Raw genomic sequence first — 20,955 nt, 5'->3', positions numbered from 1 at the left:
GGCGCTTCTATGAACGCGCCATTTTCCGGGGTGGTTGCGGACTGCAATTTGCAGTGGGGGGGCCCAGAAAGCTTGGGCCTCCCTGCACTGCGGATTCCAGCCCCCAGCTGCCTAGTCTTACCTGGCTGGTCACAAAAATAGGGCGAAGCCCCACATATTTTTTTTTTTTTTAATTATTTCATGAAATTCATGAAATAATTAAGAAAAAAAGGGCTTCCCTGTATTGTTGTGTCCGGCCAGGTACAAATAGGCAGGTGGTGGTTGGGGGCAGCCCATTCCGGCCTGCTGTACCTGGCTGGACACAAATATAGTGCGAAGACCCACGTCAATTTTTTTTTAATTATTTCATGAAATAATTTAAAAAAAAGGGCTTCCCTATATTGTTGTGTCCGGCCAGGTACAAATAGGCAGGTGGTGGTTAGGGGTAGCCCGTTCCTGTCTGCTGTACCTGGCTGGACACAAATATAGTGCAAAGCCCCGCGTCAATTTTTTTAAAATTATTTCATGAAATAATTAAAAAAAAGGGCTTCCCAATATTGTTGTGTCCGGCCAGGTACAAATAGGCAGCTGGTGGTTGGGAGCAGCCAGTTCCTGCCTGCTGTACCTGACTGGATACAAATATAGTGCGAAGCCCCACGTCAGTTTTTTTTAAATTATTTCATGAATTTCCTGAAATAATTTTAAAAAAATTGACGTGGGGCTTCGCACTATATTTGTGTCCAGCCAGGTACAGCAGGCAGGAACGGGCTGCCCCCAACCACCAGCTGACCATTTGTACCTGGTTGGACACAAAAATATAGGGAAGCCCTTTTTTTCTTAATTATTTCATGAATTTCATGAAATAATAAAAAAAAAAAATACATGGGGCTTCACCCTATTTTTGTGTCCAGCCAGGTACAACTAGGCAGCTGGGGGCTGGAATCTGCAGCCTAGGGAGACCCAAGCTTTCTGGGGCCCCCCCACTGCAAATTGCCGTCCGCAGCCACCCCGGAAAATGGCGCGTTCATAGAAGCGCCATCTTCTGCCGCTGTACCCAACTCATCTAGGGCCCTGGTGCGGTGGCTCACTGGGTAATAAAGGGGTTAGGGCCAGCTTGGTATTATCAGCTGACCCTAAGCCCGAAATTCATGTGGTCACGCCAATATTACACATGACCGCCATGAATTTCTAGTAAAGTATTTAAAAAAAACACAACACCCAGAATAAAGTCCTTTAATTGAAATAAACACACAATTCTTTATTGTTCTAAATTAAACCATACCTGCCACCACGCCCATTCCAGCTGAAGCCAACGATCTCCTGCAATGAAAGAAAAATAATAAACCAACATCATCCTTCCCTTTCGATGGTTCCCAGGACAGCTCCAGCTCTGCTACATCGAGATGACAGGCTGGATCGGAGCAGAAAGCTGCCATCCAGCCTGTCATCCCGCAGACACTGAGAAGCGCAGGCATCCTTGCGCTCCTCAGTGTCAGGCTGTGACGGCATCCAGATGAGCCAAGTCTCTCACGCTCACCGCATGCGCAGGAGAATTCTCCCACGCTGTCAGTGACGTGCATGAGGTGAGCTGAGTTCATTGGACATGACCTCGGCTCATCTGGATGCCGTCACAGCGAGACACTGAGGAGCGCAAGCATGCCTGCGCTTCTCAGTGTCTGCGGGATGACAGGCTGGATGGCAGAGGTACTGGAAACAACTTCAAACCTGGTTCCCTCTTTAAGTGAAGCATCTCTGTGGCTCTATTCTCTAGGTCTAGAGAATCTTCCTCACCAGTGACGGTATATCCGGATCCTAGTTCTCCCCATGTCCTAGCTTTCAGTCCTAGCTTCTTCTGCAGCTTCAGACAGAATGTGCCCCCAGATCCTCAATACCTCTGTTGAGTTTCTCTGGCCAGCTAAGGGGACTCTTGCGTAGGGAATCTTCACTCTGGTGATCCTACTGGGGCCCCCGTCAGTCCTAGAAGCCACTATCCTCAGGCTGCCCATGCGGTTCCCCGTCCAAACTCTCACTGAATCTTTCTGGAAACTCACCAACAGGTTTCCTAAAGTGCCCACCCTCTATATCCTCACACACAGTTAACCTCCTTTACTCACATCTTATGCCTAACCAAAGCACTGGGTTCCCCTTTACTCTACTGGTCTGGATTATCACAGCTAACCCCTTAACTGGACCTAACTGCAGCCCAGAGAGATCTAACTACCAGGAACATACTCTTTTAACTCTTTCAGTGCCATAGGGAACCTACGTCCTTCCTCTCTACTACCAGTAATCAGTAGTTTAGTTGAACTTTATGTAGTTTTAAGAGAGTGCAGACAAAGCAGTTATACCTTGGCTTTGGTATCTTAAAGGGCCCATCATTTCATCAAACACAAGTTCTCTCACAAAAAGTTAAAATTGCTTTTGATACTCATATCAATCTAATATATCCAGGAGCTATCGTGAATCTCATGCTCTGTAACATGTAATCCAATCTCTTTAGGTGGGTGGTTCCTCATAATCAGCATTTTGCCACAGTATAATGGCCCCATAGAGTGCCCCACAGTATAATGGCCCCATAGAGTGCCCCACAGTATAATGGGCCCCTTATCGTGTTCCACAGTATAATGGCCCCATATAGTGCTCCACAGTATAATGGCCCCATATAGTCCTCCACAGTATGCTAGCCCCATATAGTGATCCACAGTATGATGGCCATATATAGTGATCCACAGTATGATGGTCCATATAGTGCTTCACAGCGCTGTGTCTTATTCTGTGTGTTCAGGTCGGCGGTGAGCGGTGATTGCCGCCTGTACTGTAATACTTACAGGCAGAACCGGGAGAGCGTATTTTGGTGACCTAGGCAGATTAGGTAAATTACGCCCTGGCGCATCTTGAGCCAATTGCTAGCTATCCTAAGGATATAGTTATTAGTAACAATTAGTAATAATTTAACGACCGGAACGCTGGTCGAATGTGTATGAGCAATACGGCACTGCTATGAATGACTCCGACCCTGTATAGTGGCAGAACACTTTTTTTACTGATCACAAGAATGACAAGGTTAAACAATTCTACAAAATATGGGCCACAACAGCCACTAACACAATTTACAAGTTATGCAGCCCGAGAGAGCCCAACTGCCAATCTCGCGGGGATGAGCTAAACTACCCCTGGGCTATGCCGCTCCCACCCTTATTCAGTACAGGGCCTACCCAGGACGTCACCGCGGTCGTGGCACGTGGTCCTCCCAGGAATATAACCTTCCACCCCCCTCCCACACTAATACAATGAGATCTGGGTACCCTTGTTTTCCCCTTAGAAAACACTCATATATATATATTTAGCCAACGCGTGACCTATACAGTGTACAGTTTCTCTTCGTACAAGAGCAAAGAGAAATCTCTCAGACTTAATCCATATACAAACAGTTAACAAACTAAACCTTTAAGTAGACCCTGATTTCCGGCCACAGGGTTTGATCAGCTTCTCCTTCTCACCAAGCTCTCCAGCACATCCAGGTGTCAGCAGGAATTAGAATCAATCTCAGTCCCAAAGTGTAGTTCCCAACAGGGCTCCTTTGTAGTATCCACGTTCACAGTCTTAGTATGTCAGATCTTCCACAATCTCTGGATCAAGCCTGCTCAGTCCATCAGCAGTGATATACACCAGGCAGTTCTCAGTACTACTGGAATCACTAACTAGCTTTCCCTAACTGACTACACAGTCGGTGACCGGTCACATATTTCAGTTACTCACAAGTCACAGCTTCTCCTGGAAGACAAAGTCTGGCTCCAATGTGAACAAGCTCTCCAAGTCCAAACAGCCCCAGCACGAACGTTGCCTTCTTAAGAGAACTTCCTGGTTCTGTGTTTCCCTGGCTTTTTCTTTACTTGTTCCTTGCTGACCCCTAATGGCCGGATTAAGTCATCGCAGGAGAAATTTACACTGTCATAAATATGAGTTCATTACCACAAAGACATGTCAACATGTTACAATAATATTAGTGATATTATTCCAGTGGTAAAATAAAAAAAAACACTCTGGAATGGGGCTTAATCATGGATGGTGCTTAGATTACACTCTGATGCCATGCGTGTGCTGTCAGTGATTTTCATGGACCCATAGACCTGCATGGGTAACTTTAATCTGTGACTCGGCTTAAAAAGGGACTTGTCACCGTGATTTTGTGTGGACCACTCACTCTGCAAAAAAACACGGACGTGTGAACAGCCTCATAGACTATAACGAGTATGTGTTCTACTTGTACTTGACTCAGGGATGTCTGAATGAAACCTAAAGCATCTTTCATTTTTTGCATTTTTCTTTCTTTAAACACAATGCTGCTGCAATGTGTGAATGCAGCCCAATTGAAAGTTAATCAGAAACCATACAGTGTGTCTCTGCTGGTTAGTAATTGGCTTTTTGCAAGTAGTGGGGATATTTGTACATAGTGCTTCGGACATAATCTGCCTGAAAAAAAGTGCTGCAAAAGTACCCCATATAATGAACAAATTGTAAAGCAATGTCAAACAACGTCACTTCTTTTAATCACTACAGGATTTCCAAACACTGAAAGGGTTAAAAGAAGTAACGCGCTTTTTAGACCTAACAGCATAGAGTAAGAGATGCCTGATGCAAGAATGATGCTAAGGGCAGGTACAGACTATTGTAGATAATCGGGCCGGTAAATCACACTTTGATCAGCGTTTGATCATACTGTGATCTCATTCTCTTGAATGGAACATTTACAAAATGGGGAGAACCCCAGAAAACCCTTTCTAACAAGCCATACAACTTAACTTTTATTTATTATTGTATTAAAATTGCCTAAGGGTATAAAAACTTAGTCCCTAATCTGCCTTGGCTATTATTATAGTGATACACACTTCTATACGTTCACTTAGCGACACCCTGGGTCGCCATCATTCAATAAGTAGAATAGGACAATCTGTACTCATAGCACAAGTCCCCCCAACACATTTCACCGCATATGCGGCGTCATCAGGGGATGGGACACTGGCAAAGATCTTTGAGCAGTGTGTGTTATGACAGGGGGGAAATAGAGCCTGCACCATACACAGCGGGCTTCACAAAGATGGCCACTATCTCCACCCACAGCTGTGACCTGCACAGCCCAGGGGGCATGCCCAGGTCAGAGCTAGAGGCATGAGGAGAAGCCTCAATGCTAGAGATGCGGTCGCTGTTCGACAGCAGTCTGTTATGGCCAGGACTGCCGTAAGTGAGGTGTGTAAGTGTCCTGCTCAAACTCTTACACACCCAAATGAAAATGGCAGCCCCCAGTGGCTGAAGTAAAAAATAATAAATATAAAACTATTAAAGTGATACTTTTAATTTTGTATTAAAAATAATTGATTATATAATCAATTAAAGAGATTCAAAGACAGAGTTATAATAAGTTTTTTTTTAAAAAATGCAAGTAAAACGACACATTATAAGATGTTTTTCCCAATATCCCCTCATTATTTAGGAGTGGAGATATCATCAACCAGTCAAACCAGCATAAGCAACGTCATCAATAAAATATCTTTTGTTAATGCTGACACTAACTACAAGGCTGGCATCCCATACAACGGTTTGGTGAGTAATTTTTTTCCTCATATATCATGTTTTGAAGTTCAAACTCAGTTTTTATGCAATATCATTTCCTTTTCCAGATTAAAGTGGAGGATGCTGGAGGTGTCCCTAAACCAAACACTAAGGTATATCTAATACATAAATATGAACCGGAGGGCCAGACCTTAGTGACCGAAGAGAATGGCCAAGTATGGTTTACTCTGAACACAACCAACTGGAAGGACACCATATACCTGACGGTATGAGTATGCATGTTTATTAGCTGTAGGTTCGATCAAACTCTCATATTTAACATTAATTTTTATTTAAGGAATACAGAAAACCTTAATAATGCAGGAATTCAATACATAAGAGAATATTACATTTCAAGTGACAGTGATGCCAAATGTCAAGAACATACCGTATATTGTACAAGACCGAGAAGGAAATTTTTCATATGACCCTTATCTTTATCTTATTTTATGACAGGGTCATACATCACAGCTTTCCATTGATGTTTATCCCTAAGAAGGGGAAAAAATTAAAAGGGTCACGGACCCTAAATTGCGTTTTTTTCAAGTCACTTTTATTTTTTTGGCTTGTTATATCTGTTGATGTTTTTTAGGGCAACAATTTTCAAAATACTGCAAAGTGTTTTATAAATTTTGCACTAAATCAAAACTGCTCTTTTGTCTTCCACCTGTTTTGCAATTTTTTTTTAAGAGCTAAAAAAGTCACACATTTCACTAAATGGTACAAAATTTGCTTAAAAAAAATCTGGCATACGTAAAATCGCTCCTAGAATGGACTGGAGTCTATTTTCATGCAAAATTATTTTGCATATTTTTAAAAATTCGCAATTAATGAATCACCAAAATCTGAAACACCCCGAACACTGCTCTTAATGACGAACATAAGAAAAACAAAAAAAAAATAAGCAACCAAATGTAATATAAATTTAAAAAAATGTATAAATTAAAAAAACTATAAGGTGCAAATGAAAAATAGGCATAAAATACCAAAAAGTAGGCTAAAAAAAATAAAAGGCGCAAGCGCAATAATGAATTAGGCACTAGGATTCTTTATTAATGCAACTAAAGAAACCAGTTCAGTTCTGAAACATATTCATAGAATTAATGTTTGTCATGCAAAGTAGTAAAAACTGAATGGTAAGTGTGAAATGACATGATATTTTGAATTTTTGTAAAAGATCTAAATATATATATATATATATATTTTAAAGGCACGAACAGACTTGAAGAAGAAACCATATGTTCATGGTAGATATCAGCCTGATTTTGGTGAAGCTTCAAAACGTGTCGTCCCTTTCTACTCTCGGAGCAAGAGCTACTTGAAAATTAATTCTTTGGACCATGTTCTCACATGTGAGGGCCATCAAGATGTCCATGTGGAATACATCATTAGTAGCACAGAACTGAATGAGATCAAGAAATTATCCCTGCGTTACCTGGTGAGACATGTGAACTATAACGTCCTAATTAATACTTTAATCATGACATCAATGTTTCTAGTGATCATTTGATGAAATTAATATAGGCTGAGATAGGGAATTTATTGGAGAGAAAACAATTATTATATTGTTCAGTCCTGTGGTGTAGGAATAACAACCTCACATTGGAATTCCTCTTCAATAAATTTATTAGATGCACAATGACAAAAGTATGCAAGCGGCAATAGACCAGACAAGTGCCTTTGGCAGACTGATATTGTTCACCCTATTTTCTAATATACATAGTCCATATAGACCTTTTTAGGTTCCATGCAATCCCGTAAGGTCCACAATTTTATTCCCATTGGTGATTGTTATTTCATCATGTACTGTATCTTGCTTCTTTCCCTCGGGGTTCAGTGTTGTAACATTCATGTCTTCTTTGGGACATCGAAGCCTTTCTAATGTCCCTGATAGATGAATTAGGAACAGAAGGATCCAGTATGTCTGATTTTGGACTGCTGATCCTTTTGTTTTCGATGAGATAAGCTGCAGCCAGAGATGCCTGGCAGAAGCTCTCTCACAGAGAACACAGGAACATTCCGCTAGAAGAATACTCCTACATATGTGAGAGTCGGGGAAGGTAGCTGCTGGCCAAATGGTGGTTTGGCCAACATCCACCTAAAGTGTATGGGGATCTTTTGTATTGGAATTGCTGAAATATGCCATCAATATCCAATCTGATAAAATAAAGTACCAAAAAAAGGGGGCATAAGCAACAAGCAAAGTAAGGATCCACTCTAGAATGTGTAATTTTAGCCCATTGCAATATAACCATATAGTGTCAAGATAATGCTGCTATGTGCAGTCTACATAATATCACCATTTAGTGGCTAAATGATGATAAAGACTAATAGTGACATCCTTCCAGACATTTAGCCCACAAGAAAGTTGGATAGAAAAAGTAAAATTAAGCTAAATCTATCTCCTTGAAACTATGGCAATGGGTCATCAAAGCTGTTATGCCAGAATTCTGGTGGAAAATGCTTTGAGATGTTGCAAAATTTTTGCACAGGCTTATTTTCTGCCTTCTCTGATAAAATGGGTGGAACTTGTGCATAACAAGGCTTGGAGACCCCTATTTGTCAAAATCACGTTGAGCAGTGTCGTTGTTAATGCCACAAATCTTAGTTCAGCCACAGACTCGAGTAAGATTTGTGGTGGAGGTGCACACGGAGGTGCAAGCCACTTTGCACCTTGCCTGATTCATTAAGAAGGATGCTCTTCTTTGTGAAACAGGCCCTTCACAATCCACCGCACACCCTCATCAAGACAGGCATGAAAAATGACAGTCTTGATAAATCAGGGCCTATATGTTTAATAAATGATAGAATAAGTGGACACAACAAGTGTTTTAAATTATTATTTTTTTTATTAATAGACCCATCAATTAATTGCACTTCCAAGCTTGGTTAAATTAACCCAACCTGTGTATTTCTATATGCAAAGTTAGAATCGGGACTGATTAGCGTGTTTCAGTAGAAGCATCTTGGAAGCTCCCTTGAAGAGGCCACATATTCCTACTACAGTATATCAGTATATATACAGTCCTCCTCATCACCCTGCTTATTATTGTTATGGTGAAAAGGGAAGAATCCAGCTTCACTGGATAAAAAACTTGCCTTTATTAGTGAAGGAACTCAAATCCAAAAGGTGAAAATTAAAAACATAGAGGATATTGTCACAAGGACTTAATTGTGGAGATGTTGACAATGTGTCTGAGCTATCAACTTGTTTCTGGTGTGTTAAACACTTAATCATGATGATGCCATAACAGGTAAGGTGCATACATATAGTCAAAGAGTGGAAATCAACATTATTGAAATGAAAAAAAAGGAAACTTGAATGAGACACATTTGATTACTCCAATTATCAAGTTTATGAGTGACGACAGTAGGAACGTTCACACAGCCTCCCTGAATCCATCCTTAGAAAACAAAATAGTCATAAAAATCCCAATAAAGTCACCTTTAGTTCCTCAGATCCAGATACTTCTGTAGGTACTAAGGAGGACTCTGACTGATGGATCCAATATGTCAAAAAACTCATATTGCAGAAGGAGCAAGCATCTATCATCCACAAGAAGAAAAATATACAGAAAAAGGGCAGAAAACATAGATCCAAACAAGGGCATACGAGATATCATCTGAGGAATCAAAAATAAACCACAACGATGTTATTAATCTATCTTCTATTGCATTGAACTCTGATGATTACAATCTTTAGTACTTAGGTTTAAGTTTTGCTACAGCTTGCAATTTTGACATGTTTTGAACTATTTGTGACATCGATAACTTTGTTTTCATCATTTCTCTAAAACAACATTTTCATCGAGATGACAGTAATGATTGTAATCTTCTTTGTAGTCACAAAGGTTTCGACAACGCCTGCAGATCACTTCCGTTCATTGAAGAATTCTGACACAAAATCTAGCAACGCAATTGCTATTAATAAAATTATTATTCCTAATCCTTAATTTTATCTTATTCACATAATGAAGCTATGGATCTCTTTCAAGACGTGATGGAAAAAGATCTGCGGGCTTGGTCTTCAAGTCTTTCTCCTGGTAAAAAGCACAACAACAATCTTACGCAATCCCAACAAAATGCCTTATCATTGCTTAAAAATAATAAGGATATTACCATAAAAAAATCAAACAAGGGAGGTTTGGTGGTAGTTATGAACACCTCTGACTATAGAATGGGTCACCAAAATGCTCACGGATATTCTAGGTTAATAAAAAATCCCACAAAAGTGTTTAAAGAAAAATCCTACAAACTAATTGATGAAGGGCTTGCCCTCAATTAATTTAGTAAAAAAGAAGTAGAGTTTTTCAAAGTCCAAAAACCAAATGTACCCATATTACATGCACCACCTAAAATGCATAAAAATACCCACCTATTCATCCTATCATATCAGGTATTGGTTCTCTGAGCAAAAGGCGGGGGGAATGACTTGACCATCTCCTTCACCCCTTGGTACAGAGAGTGCCTGGATTCCTTAAGGACCCTGGTGATATATTGTACATCACTAAGGAGTTTGTTTGGTCCTCTAAATTCAACAGGTTGGGATGTGATGTTGTTTCGCTGTACACATCTATATCGCACAACATAGCTCTTACTGCCTTGAAATTCCATTTTGAAAAATACAGAGATTTCTCCTCAGATTTTTAACAGTATTTAATTGAAGTTGTATCTTTTCTTATTAGCACCAATTATTTATACTTTAATGATCAATTTTATTTACAAAAGACAGGAGTTTCCTTGGGAGCAAAATACTCCCCTTTTCTTGGTAATTTAGTGATGAGCTGGTGGGAGGAAATGTATATTTACAACGAGAATAATCTTTTTTCCAATGGCATCAAATGATACGGCAGGTATATTGATTATATACTCCTCATTTGGGGATCTAATATATTTGCCGTACAACAGTTTATTGATTACATGAATTCAAATTGATTAAATTACCTTTTACATCCAATCACCAAATTCACACCATAGAAATTTTGGATCTCAGAGTTAAGTGAAATTGTAGCACACAGGAAGAAATAAATAAAGAATCTAATTTTATTGATTCTCGATTATTAAACAGAGGGTACAAACACTAGATGCTTGACAGAGTAGCAAAAATTGTAGAGACAAAACTAGATTTAAACCATGTGGCTCTCCGGCAACACACCAAAAAAAAATCTCATAACGCTTGTTCTACAATACAGTGAACAATTCTCTGCTATAAGAAACATTTAAAAAAAAAAATCTTTCCATTCTTATAACTAATGAAATGAATGAAAAATCTTGGATACAGAATGTTGTGTTGTTTCAAGATGAGCCCCTACATTAGGTATTATGTTTTTGCCTAGTGCTTTTAAACACCATCCACAGCAATAAAAAAAAAATGCATTGACTTACCACATAGGGGTTTTTCCCCTTTGGTTTACATCCCTTAAAAATGTGTCTAAATGCAAAAATATGTGAAACGTTTAGAGGCCATCTAGCAATGAAATTTACCAAGTTAAATCATTTCTGAATAGTAATTCAGACTTTGTGGTTTACATCATTGAATGTGTATTATTATGTAACTTGAAATACGTGAGTTGTACAACTCAAAAAATTGAAAGTTCGGATAAAGGAACATCTGTGTGATATAGAACATAAAAAGAGTACCAGAAGCATGACGCAGGCTTCAAAACAATTTATCAATCAACTTGTAAGATGTGTGTCATCCATAAAAACTTAACCTATCGACCAAATCCATGTCTGAAAAGAGAAAGGGAATAAAGAACTCATCCTTAAAAACAGAGAGGCATGTTGGATTTTCCAACTACACACTAGAACACCTTCAGTTTCAATTTGCATAAAGATATAATGTTACATTATTAATATCATCTTAGAGTACCCGCTATTGTTGTTTGACATCCCTTATGCCTCTCTCTGCTATCATTTATCCTCTCTCTTTTATTCCATCTTCATGATCCAATTCTTCTCCTTTCACTAAGTATAGTAAAAAATGCTTAATAATTTATTATCTGAATGCTGTAATATACCACATTATTCTTGGACTTAATATTTCATACGGAATACTACTTACTTTCTATTTCTGCTATTGCATTATCTGAACCATTCATGTACTTGTTGCAACAATGATATTTTTAAGTTTTTATTTAATTGTTTTTTTGGATATCAATATGCTAACCTGTTTTCGCAATGGTATGCACACCAGTCTATTACGATCCATCTATACAAAAGATCACTGCTATTTATTTATGGAATTTTAAGCCATTTAAATCCTCTTATTCCTAAACAATTTACCACAACTGGTTAAAACTTATTACCTCCATACAGTTAATTTTCAGCTGTACATACTGAAACAACTGACTATTTGCACGCACCTTATGTTATGACGTCAGCATGATAAAGGATGTAACACACCAGAAACGCGTTGATCACCCAGCCGTATTTTCGACTTCTCCACAATGAAGTCCTTGTGACAAGATCATCTATCTTTTTAATTTTTAACTTTTGAATTTGAGTTCATTCACTAATAAAGGCAGTTCACTGTGTACAAACAAAGACGCCTTTCCATGTTCCAGGTTCACTTGGACATTGATTGCGGTGGGCTGTTTTTTTTTTTCTTATTTCCTTATTATTCTTATGTTTAGCACCATCATCCTGTGACTATTATTTTTTATAGTTGGTTTCCAAAGTTACTATTAAAAACTCTGGGACTGTGGAAATTGAAACTGACAGCTCAAATGAAGGTAAGGAAGAAATTATTGTCGGCTGAGGTCCCTAAATTTTGGCAGTTTTTTTTTAGTGACAAATCACCTTTGATTTTTGGCTAAAGGTCCATGCATACAGCATTTCCATAAGGGCTGGCATTTGGATGGTTGGTGCCTCGTGCAAGCCTTTAGGTGGCAATGTCTTTAGTGGCACAGCACATAATGCGCTTCCTTTATGTCATGCTCACAAGTTCAGTATTTGATAAGTCATTTTTTTCAGCGGAGAATAGCATCATAATAAGATATGCAATAAAGCCTTACACACATTCTTACATGAAACCTATAAGAATTAGGACATTCTGCAGAGAATTAGGATGATGCGACTGTAATTTATTTAATTATATAAATATATATATGTATATTTTTTATATTACAGATCTCTATGGAAGACTCACTTTAAACCTCCCTTTAAGTGCAGGTACTTCTAATATTGTTCATGTCCTTGTGTACATCTTTCTGCCTAATGGAGAAATGTTAGCCGATACTGCGAAATTCAATGTCCTTAAATGTTTCAAGAATACGGTAAGTAGACTTTGGTGTCTAAATTGTGTTAAAATATATAATGTTTTCATTGGCCACATTATATGTGATGCATAGCATGAATTCATGCACAGTAAATAGGACAGTTGTTATCTGTTATAATATTAATCTTCAAAGTGAACCTGTCATCACCGTTAACCCTCATAAGATGGATACATGGCTGAGTAGGAGTTAAAGGGTTATTTTCATAATGACATTGTTTTTCATAAAGCACAGTAACTACATGCCTATTGTTAATATATGGACCAAGCCAAACATAAAGATTCTTTCTTGTAACTTTGCGTCTTTTTTCATCTCCATCTATCCCTCTGTGTATCCAGCTTCACAAAGCTGAATGTGCCTATTCTTAAATTCTACTAAAACTACATTTACCAGCAGCACACTGCTTTACTTCAGTGCTGCGGAGCCCTCCCTCGATCTCCTGTGTGCTTGGGTTTATTCCAATTTCCTGGAGGTGATGTGCTGGAAGCAGACTGACTGATGAATAGATAAAGATAGCACAGGTTCTGCCATGCTGGGTTTAGTTCAGAAGTTTCTACACCACAGATATTTGGCATATTATGAAGCTAATCTACATCTAGAAGACACTCTATTCTTCTACACACTTAATAGTACTGTAACCTAGTCAACAATACTGACTTTTTTTTCCAGGTGTCAACTGAGTTTTCTCCAGATGAAGTTCTACCGGGATCAGATGTGTCTCTCCAGGTTCAGGCAGATCCTGGATCTCTTTGTGGTCTGAGGGTGGTGGATCAGAGTGTAGTACTCATGAAACCAAAGAAAGAGCTGACTGCTGAAAAAGTGAGTGATCATGTCGTTTATAGAACAGTGTTTATACTAGAGATGAGCAAATCATTTTAAATTAAAGCTTTTGAAATTGTTTTGTGTTGAAAAAAATTGCCATAAAACGCAATACTGAAAAGCTTATAATTGCTTGGAAAATACATGTCAACACTAATTTTTTTGCAAAGAGTGAGTGGAAATAGAAGTGACCCACGCTCAAAAAAACCCCAAAACAAACAAATCAAACCTACATTTCATTTCAATATGATCGAAATAAACAACTTATGCAGTGAATCTGGAGATGGCATTGAATTCTGCCATTCAAATTGCCAGTCCTGTGCCCGGCCATGCTGCCCTGGGACCTACTGATCTCTCATAACCCAGGTACACTGTTAATCCGCTCAATAAACTAGGATGTGATCTCATAAGCTACAGGGCATTATGGGAGAGCCCATGTACCTCGCAAAACATTATTAGCTTGCTCTATGTTGTTTCAGCAGTGTGGGAAATGGAGCTGGCCAAGTTTTTTTTGCGATCCTCTGGAATTGTATCTTAAAGTGTTCAAATTCCAGTGGAACCACAAATTTCATGAATTCCCAGATTGATCCTCTCATCTCTAGCCTATACCAAGCCTTTGTGTTAGTGGGATTTGGACTGTTTAGCTATTTCCTGTTTCGGTATTGATACCGCAATGTATTACTTTTAGTAATTTTATATATTCATTGTAACACAATGTTTTGAGGAGCTGCACAAAGAATATAGAGTATTACCCTCATTGATCCATTGAGACTTTCAAATAAAGCCTTGAGTAGCCTTCTAGTAGCCCAACTAGTCCAAAAATTATTGTGCCGTTTTGCTAAAATGAGTGCTATAAAAATAGAGTGGTGTTGAATGAAGGGCTCCCTCATTTTCGACAATCAGCCAGCCATCAATCACTGCTAGGAAAGCCAGGGGAAGGCAGGGATCCCCTCATTAATACAGCTATGAATCCACTGTGTTTTCTGATTGCTCTGTTTAGCCAATTGTCATAATATTTTGGCAGGACATAGTTTCCAGTGTTCTAGAAAAAATAAGGTAAAAATTCAAAAACTGTATTCTGATCCATTAAAACATTATAGTGAGCATCTATATGATATTATTGCTTACGTGGCTCTGCAAATTGGACTGCAAATTTTTATAGAGGAGAGTCTTTATTATAAGAATCCCTGGTTGTCTTTTACAATGCTGGAGTTTGAACTGCATCAACCTTTGCCCACCTCACCCTATACATAGCAGAAAATGTGGTAATTTGGAAAACGTTCGGTAATTTGAAATTCAGCACAAAGATTGCACATTCGGATTCGTGATCGGACCCTCAAGCTAGGATAATGGTGCTGTATGATGAGCAGGGGAGGACGTGTTTGATGAGGGGAGGCGATGGGGAGAGGAGAGGAGGGGCCGACAGCTATTCTTAATTTTTTTTTTCTTAACTTAATGTGTGGAGATTCCAGCAAGCCAATCAGGGTGAAGGAATCATCCATAAAGTCCAGACACAAGGGCTTGTGTCATTGGCTGCCGAAGTCACATGTCCCTCTCCATATCAAGAGCAGACATGTTGTTTTGGTGCCATTTTGACAGTGTAACAGTGGAGAGAGGCTGCTGCTGCTCATGAATAGTGAGAAATTGAGATAGTTAGCTAGGCGTTTGCTTGTAAGTCAGATAGTTTAGATAGCTAAGATCCTGTGTGGCTGTGAAATCGACTTTCCAGCAAATCAATAGATTTTGCTAACAGTATGGTCCAGACAGAGACACCAGGCCACATTTCAGCATAGAACTCTTTTGTGCTAATATAGTGCTCCATGCAGGAGTACACCTTTGAAACTCTATTTTTTTCTATTACTACTGTGCTACATAAACATGGCCACATCTGAGCTTGTAATTGTTTTACGTTAAGATTCTGCTCTATCCAGGGCTCCAGTACAAAATCTATTTTTTTTCCTGTTACTACGGTGCTACATAAAGTAGGCCACATCTGAGCTTGCAATTGTTTTGCACTGTGATTCTGTTCTATCCAAGGCTCTATAGTACAAGTACAATTTTTTTTCTGTTACTACTGACGCGCCCCCTGGACCAGTGCTGTTTGGGGATACCCAGAACCGGATCAGATGGGGGTTGTAGTCTCCGAGTGGCGGCGACCCGGTCCGTGCCCAGGGTGTCAAACTCCGTGTGTGGCAGTCTTTACAGATGTTGTTAAATGTTCTTAGTGTCGACTACGCCACCCGTTGATTTGCGGTCAAAAGGCCGCCGCTGCAGAAGGGTCCGCTGAGGCTGTTGGTATGTGTGCAGCTGTGGTAGTATAACCCCCAACGGGAGGGGTATAGCCTCAGGGGGTCAGATGTAGAGGATGGTGGTTGTGAAGGTGCAGGATGATCAAGCAAGAAGACTCAGAGTCGGGCTGTGCAGTTCAGGGGTTTTTACTTACGGGTGTTCTTATGGTCACTCTGGCCTGAAGCGACCACCCGAGCCGTGCTGCGTCCACCAGGTCCTGGACTCGGCCAACCCCCAAGCAATTCTGGAGCGTGGTCCTGAGCTCCTGTCTGACTTTCCCTCTCTTCTGGTCGTTCTCACCAGGGTTCCACCTATGTCCGGCTCCCTCGGGTCTCTTGGTGGGTACACCTCTTCTGGGTTCCCTGACCCTATACTTGGTCTGCCTTCCTGGTGGATTTAGTGAGGGTCGTGGCAGATCCTGCCCACGACCTCCGGTCTCTGGCTAAGGTGTGCTTTGTCCTCTGCCAGCTTGGGATCCGGTACCCTGGGTGCCAACCCTTCACCCTGCTGTTTGTATTCTGGGGTCTTGGGGTTCCTGCTTGTTTTCTCTCTGGGTCCTTCTGACTCCTCTCTCTCTCTCTCAGACTTGGCCTTGGAGCTGGGCCCAGCCGGAACCACAACTCCCTGTCAGCCCTCCTGGCTGAGCTTCTCTGCTCTGCTCCTCTGACTCTACAAAAGACCCTGTCCTAAGATGGTGCCCACCTTATATACTCCCTCTATGTGTGAGCTCAGGTGACCAGCACCCAATGAGCTCCTAGCTTTACCCAAACTGCTCCCCCTATCTGCCCCTACACTACTGGGATGTTCCACCCCCCTCCCACTCCAGCCAGGGACAGACGCTGTCGTACCTGCACATAAACTGGTGGGAGTACCGTCGATCTGTCCCCCGGAAATGGGATGTATGTAGTGTATGCAGCTAACTAGCTCAGTTCCACACTCCATCCTTACCCGGGAGTGGAATACCACACCTCTGGCTTGAGGTGTAATACCCCTGTAGCAGCCGAGTCCTCAGGGTGCTACATTCCCCCCTGGTAAATCACAGCACGTCCTCGGGCTGTAAGAGAACAAAAACATCACAAACATACAATTTTTTTTTTTTTCATAAAACATAAACATATAAAACATCATATATTATCAGCATAAAACTTTTTCATATAAACATTCTTGTTCCTCCGGCCACGGTGCAACTTGTGACCGGGTAAAGTGCGACAGTCTCTTGTAGTAAAAACAACAGTTTCCTATAAAACCGGTAGGGGGCGCCTTAGAAAGCGCAACTATATACAAGGGAAGGTGTGGCCGCTCTCAGTCCTCGACCAGTGGGGAAAAGGGATGGCTGCTCACAGTCCTCAGCCTGTGGGGAGATGGGACACACTGGAACAGTTCACACTTGTCCCAACGGGGACCTTATTTTAAGTTAGCAGCATGGCATATACCCTGACGGGTAACTATGTACAGTCTCTTTACCGTACTTTAATGACGGCGTACTCCTGCTCCTCCTTCAGACCCGTCCGGGTCCTCTTGCTCCTCTTCACACCGTAGCTCCTCCTCCGTCAGCCGGTGTACATGGAGGGCGTAGGGTCCTTTGGCATACCTGTGCCGGGTGAACGTGACCTCTTCCCCTACATATAGGTCACGACCTCTGTGTCCCTCCGGCAGCTGGTACTCCACGTCTCTGCGGGTGACAAAGACGTCGCCGGGGGTGTGATGATCCCTGATGAAACCCCAACCGTGCTGCAGTTGGAATTTAATTACAGTCCCGGTGGTACGGGGACCATGAGCTGCACGGGGGTTCCTCCTGGTCCGGCTCTTCTGCTCTGCACTCTGTTCCTGCAGCCGCTGCTCTCGGACCCGCCTCTCTCTTCGCTCCCAGTCAAAGACCTCTAACTGCTGCCGGCAGCACTCCGCACGCTCAGCTGCGGCTGCCCGAGTCTCTTGGGTGAATCCCATGAGGTCTCCTCCGGTGGGGTCCCACGCAAACTGCGCTTCCTCCAACGAGAGTGGGGTGATCTTAACGGGCTTCGGAACCGGAATCAGGGGCTCATCTAGGGGTCTTTCTTTCCGGAGTCGGGGATGGTGGAACTCCGGTGGCCATACAAAGGGCTGCCCATCCGGGCACGTGTGCTGGGCAAACAAGTCTTCACCCAGGTGCGGCACTCTAGATGTTGAGGGCGCGGTGGTGGTAGCGGCGCCTGGGTTCACTAGGCCTTGCGACCAGGCTTGAGGCACCCTGAAGGTAAAGGGCACCGTGAAGACGGCGGCGCCCGGGGTTACTTGGCCCAGCGACCACGCCGGTGGCTCAGTGGAGGTAGAGGGCGCTGTTGGAACTGCGGCGCCCGGGGGTACTGGACCTTGCGACCAGGCCGGTGGTGTTTCCTGCTTTGCCGCGCTCAGGGTTGAGGCGCGTGACGTCACAGGGGTCGCGGCCGCGGCTTCTGCTTGAGGCCTTGTCTGGAGCGGTGACGATGCAGCGACGGGCACGGCAGGGGGAATTTCGGGCTCTGCGACGGGGAGCTGGGGCAGGCTCACGGCTTCTCGGCTCGGGGTAGTGACGTCCCCTTTACCTGCCTCCATCTGTTCAGCTCCCTTCTCGGCGCCGTCTCCGGCCTTCACTCCTCCTGCACCATCCTCAGAGGCGGTCTGTCTCCTCGTCTCGGGTGGCGTGCTTCGCTGGCGGGTTCCTGCCTGCAGGGCCATCTCTCGGCTCCACTCCGTCAGCGTCTCTTGCTGCACCTGGGCCATCCTCCGTGCGAGGCGCTCCAGCTCGGTCTGCGCACACTCCCGGTCTCGGGGGAGCTGTGCCAGGATCTCCACTAAGCCTAGTGGGGTTGTTGCTTGCAGCAGGCTCCTGACCACTGGGTCGGTGCTGCCTGACTCTCCTTCCATCTCCGGGTACGACTTCTCCGGAGTCCTCTCCAGACTTCTTGTCTCCGGGTGCGCTCTCTCCAGACTCCTCCAGGCTGCACCCATCTTCGCTCTCTCGTTCTGTCTCCGCCCACATTGGGGGTGGTCCCGGGGCAACTTTGTGATTGTCAGTTCCAGGGGCAGTTCTCTCACGCTGATGGACATCTCTAGCATCACAGTCTCCGTTGGTGGGGGCGGTTTCCACTTTTGGCGCCATTCCTTGACCTGGCCCACGATGGGAGGTGACCTCTTGCCACCCTCTGGCACGCCCATAATGGCGTCTGCTCTTCCAAGGTGGGAAATCTTCTGGAAATGGCGGGAATCGTCTCCCAATGGCGGGAAACTCTGTGGATGGCGGGAAAAGGCCGCAGATGGCGGGCAACCGGCGGGAAACGATCCGTAATGGCGTCCCATGGCGGGGACCCTCTGGAACCGGCAGGAGACTTCTTTTTGAGGTAAATGTGGACTTTCTTCAGGCACGCAGTACCCGGTGGTTGCGGGCACGTAATCCTGCCGACTACGCCAAAGTTGACGCGCCCCCTGGGCCAGTGCTGTTTGGGGATACCCGGAACCGGATCAGATGGGGGTTGTAGTCTCCGAGTGGCGGCGACCCGGTCCGTGCCCAGGGTGTCAAACTCCGTGTGTGGCAGTCTTTACAGATGTTGTTAAATGTTCTTAGTGTCGACTACGCCACCCGTTGATTTGCGGTCAAAAGGCCGCCGCTGCAGAAGGGTCCGCTGAGGCTGTTGGTATGTGTGCAGCTGTGGTAGTATAACCCCCAACGGGAGGGGTATAGCCTCAGGGGGTCAGATGTAGAGGATGGTGGTTGTGAAGGTGCAGGATGATCAAGCAAGAAGACTCAGAGTCGGGCTGTGCAGTTCAGGAGTTTTTACTTACGGGTGTTCTTATGGTCACTCTGGCCTGAAGCGACCACCCGAGCCGTGCTGCGTCCACCAGGTCCTGGACTCGGCCAACCCCCAAGCAATTCTGGAGCGTGGTCCTGAGCTCCTGTCTGACTTTCCCTCTCTTCTGGCCGTTCTCACCAGGGATCCACCTATGTCCGGCTCCCTCGGGTCTCTTGGTGGGTACACCTCTTCTGGGTTCCCTGACCCTATACTTGGTCTGCCTTCCTGGTGGATTTAGTGAGGGTCGTGGCAGATCCTGCCCACGACCTCCGGTCTCTGGCTAAGGTGTGCTTTGTCCTCTGCCAGCTTGGGATCCGGTACCCTGGGTGCCAACCCTTCACCCTGCTGTTTGTATTCTGGGGTCTTGGGGTTCCTGCTTGTTTTCTCTCTGGGTCTTTCTGACTCCTCTCTCTCTCTCTCTCAGACTTGGCCTTGGAGCTGGGCCCAGCCGGAACCACAACTCCCTGTCAGCCCTCCTGGCTGAGCTTCTCTGCTCTGCTCCTCTGACTCTACAAAAGACCCTGTCCTAAGATGGTGCCCACCTTATATACTCCCTCTATGTGTGAGCTCAGGTGACCAGCACCCAATGAGCTCCTAGCTTTACCCAAACTGCTCCCCCTATCTGCCCCTACACTACTGGGATGTTCCACCCCCCTCCCACTCCAGCCAGGGACAGACGCTGTCGTACCTGCACATAAACTGGTGGGAGTACCGTCGATCTGTCCCCCGGAAATGGGATGTATGTAGTGTATGCAGCTAACTAGCTCAGTTCCACACTCCATCCTTACCCGGGAGTGGAATACCACACCTCTGGCTTGAGGTGTAATACCCCTGTAGCAGCCGAGTCCTCAGGGTGCTACACTAACATGCTACATAAACAAGTCCACATCTGAGCTTGTAATTGTTTTGCGCTGAGAGTCTGCTCTATCCAGGGCTCCACAGTACAAAATCAATTTTTTTTTCTGTTACTACCATGCTACATAAACAAGGCCACATCTGAGCTTGTAATTGTTTTGCGCTGAGAGTCTGCTCTATCCAGGGCTCCACAGTACAAAATCTTTTTTTTTTCTGTTACTACCATGCTACATGCCAAGGCCACATCTGAGCTTTGTAATTGTTTTGTGCTGAAATTCTGCTCCATCCAGGAGTTCACGATAAATATCTAAATTGTTGTT

General features: G+C 43.4%; 1 protein-coding gene across 1 annotated transcript in view; it reads left to right on the top strand.

Annotated features, from left to right (window-relative positions):
* Positions 1 to 20,955, top strand: part of LOC141273395 (alpha-2-macroglobulin-like) — a 257,598-nt gene that overhangs the window by 61,521 nt on the left and 175,122 nt on the right. The window contains exons 10-15 of the mRNA XM_073685161.1: positions 5,471 to 5,580; positions 5,658 to 5,816; positions 6,800 to 7,027; positions 12,257 to 12,323; positions 12,721 to 12,866; positions 13,536 to 13,685. Of these exons, the coding sequence (XP_073541262.1) occupies positions 5,471 to 5,580; positions 5,658 to 5,816; positions 6,800 to 7,027; positions 12,257 to 12,323; positions 12,721 to 12,866; positions 13,536 to 13,685 (860 nt within the window). The remainder of the gene's footprint in view (positions 1 to 5,470; positions 5,581 to 5,657; positions 5,817 to 6,799; positions 7,028 to 12,256; positions 12,324 to 12,720; positions 12,867 to 13,535; positions 13,686 to 20,955) is intronic.

Source organism: Phyllobates terribilis, unplaced genomic scaffold (genome assembly GCF_046119375.1).
Source record: "Phyllobates terribilis strain yellow unplaced genomic scaffold, ASM4611937v1 Scaffold_5__5_contigs__length_657084704, whole genome shotgun sequence".
Taxonomy (NCBI): Eukaryota; Metazoa; Chordata; class Amphibia; order Anura; family Dendrobatidae; genus Phyllobates; species Phyllobates terribilis.
Note: the sequence above shows the minus strand (reverse complement) of the source record. Positions and strands in the feature narration are given on the sequence as shown.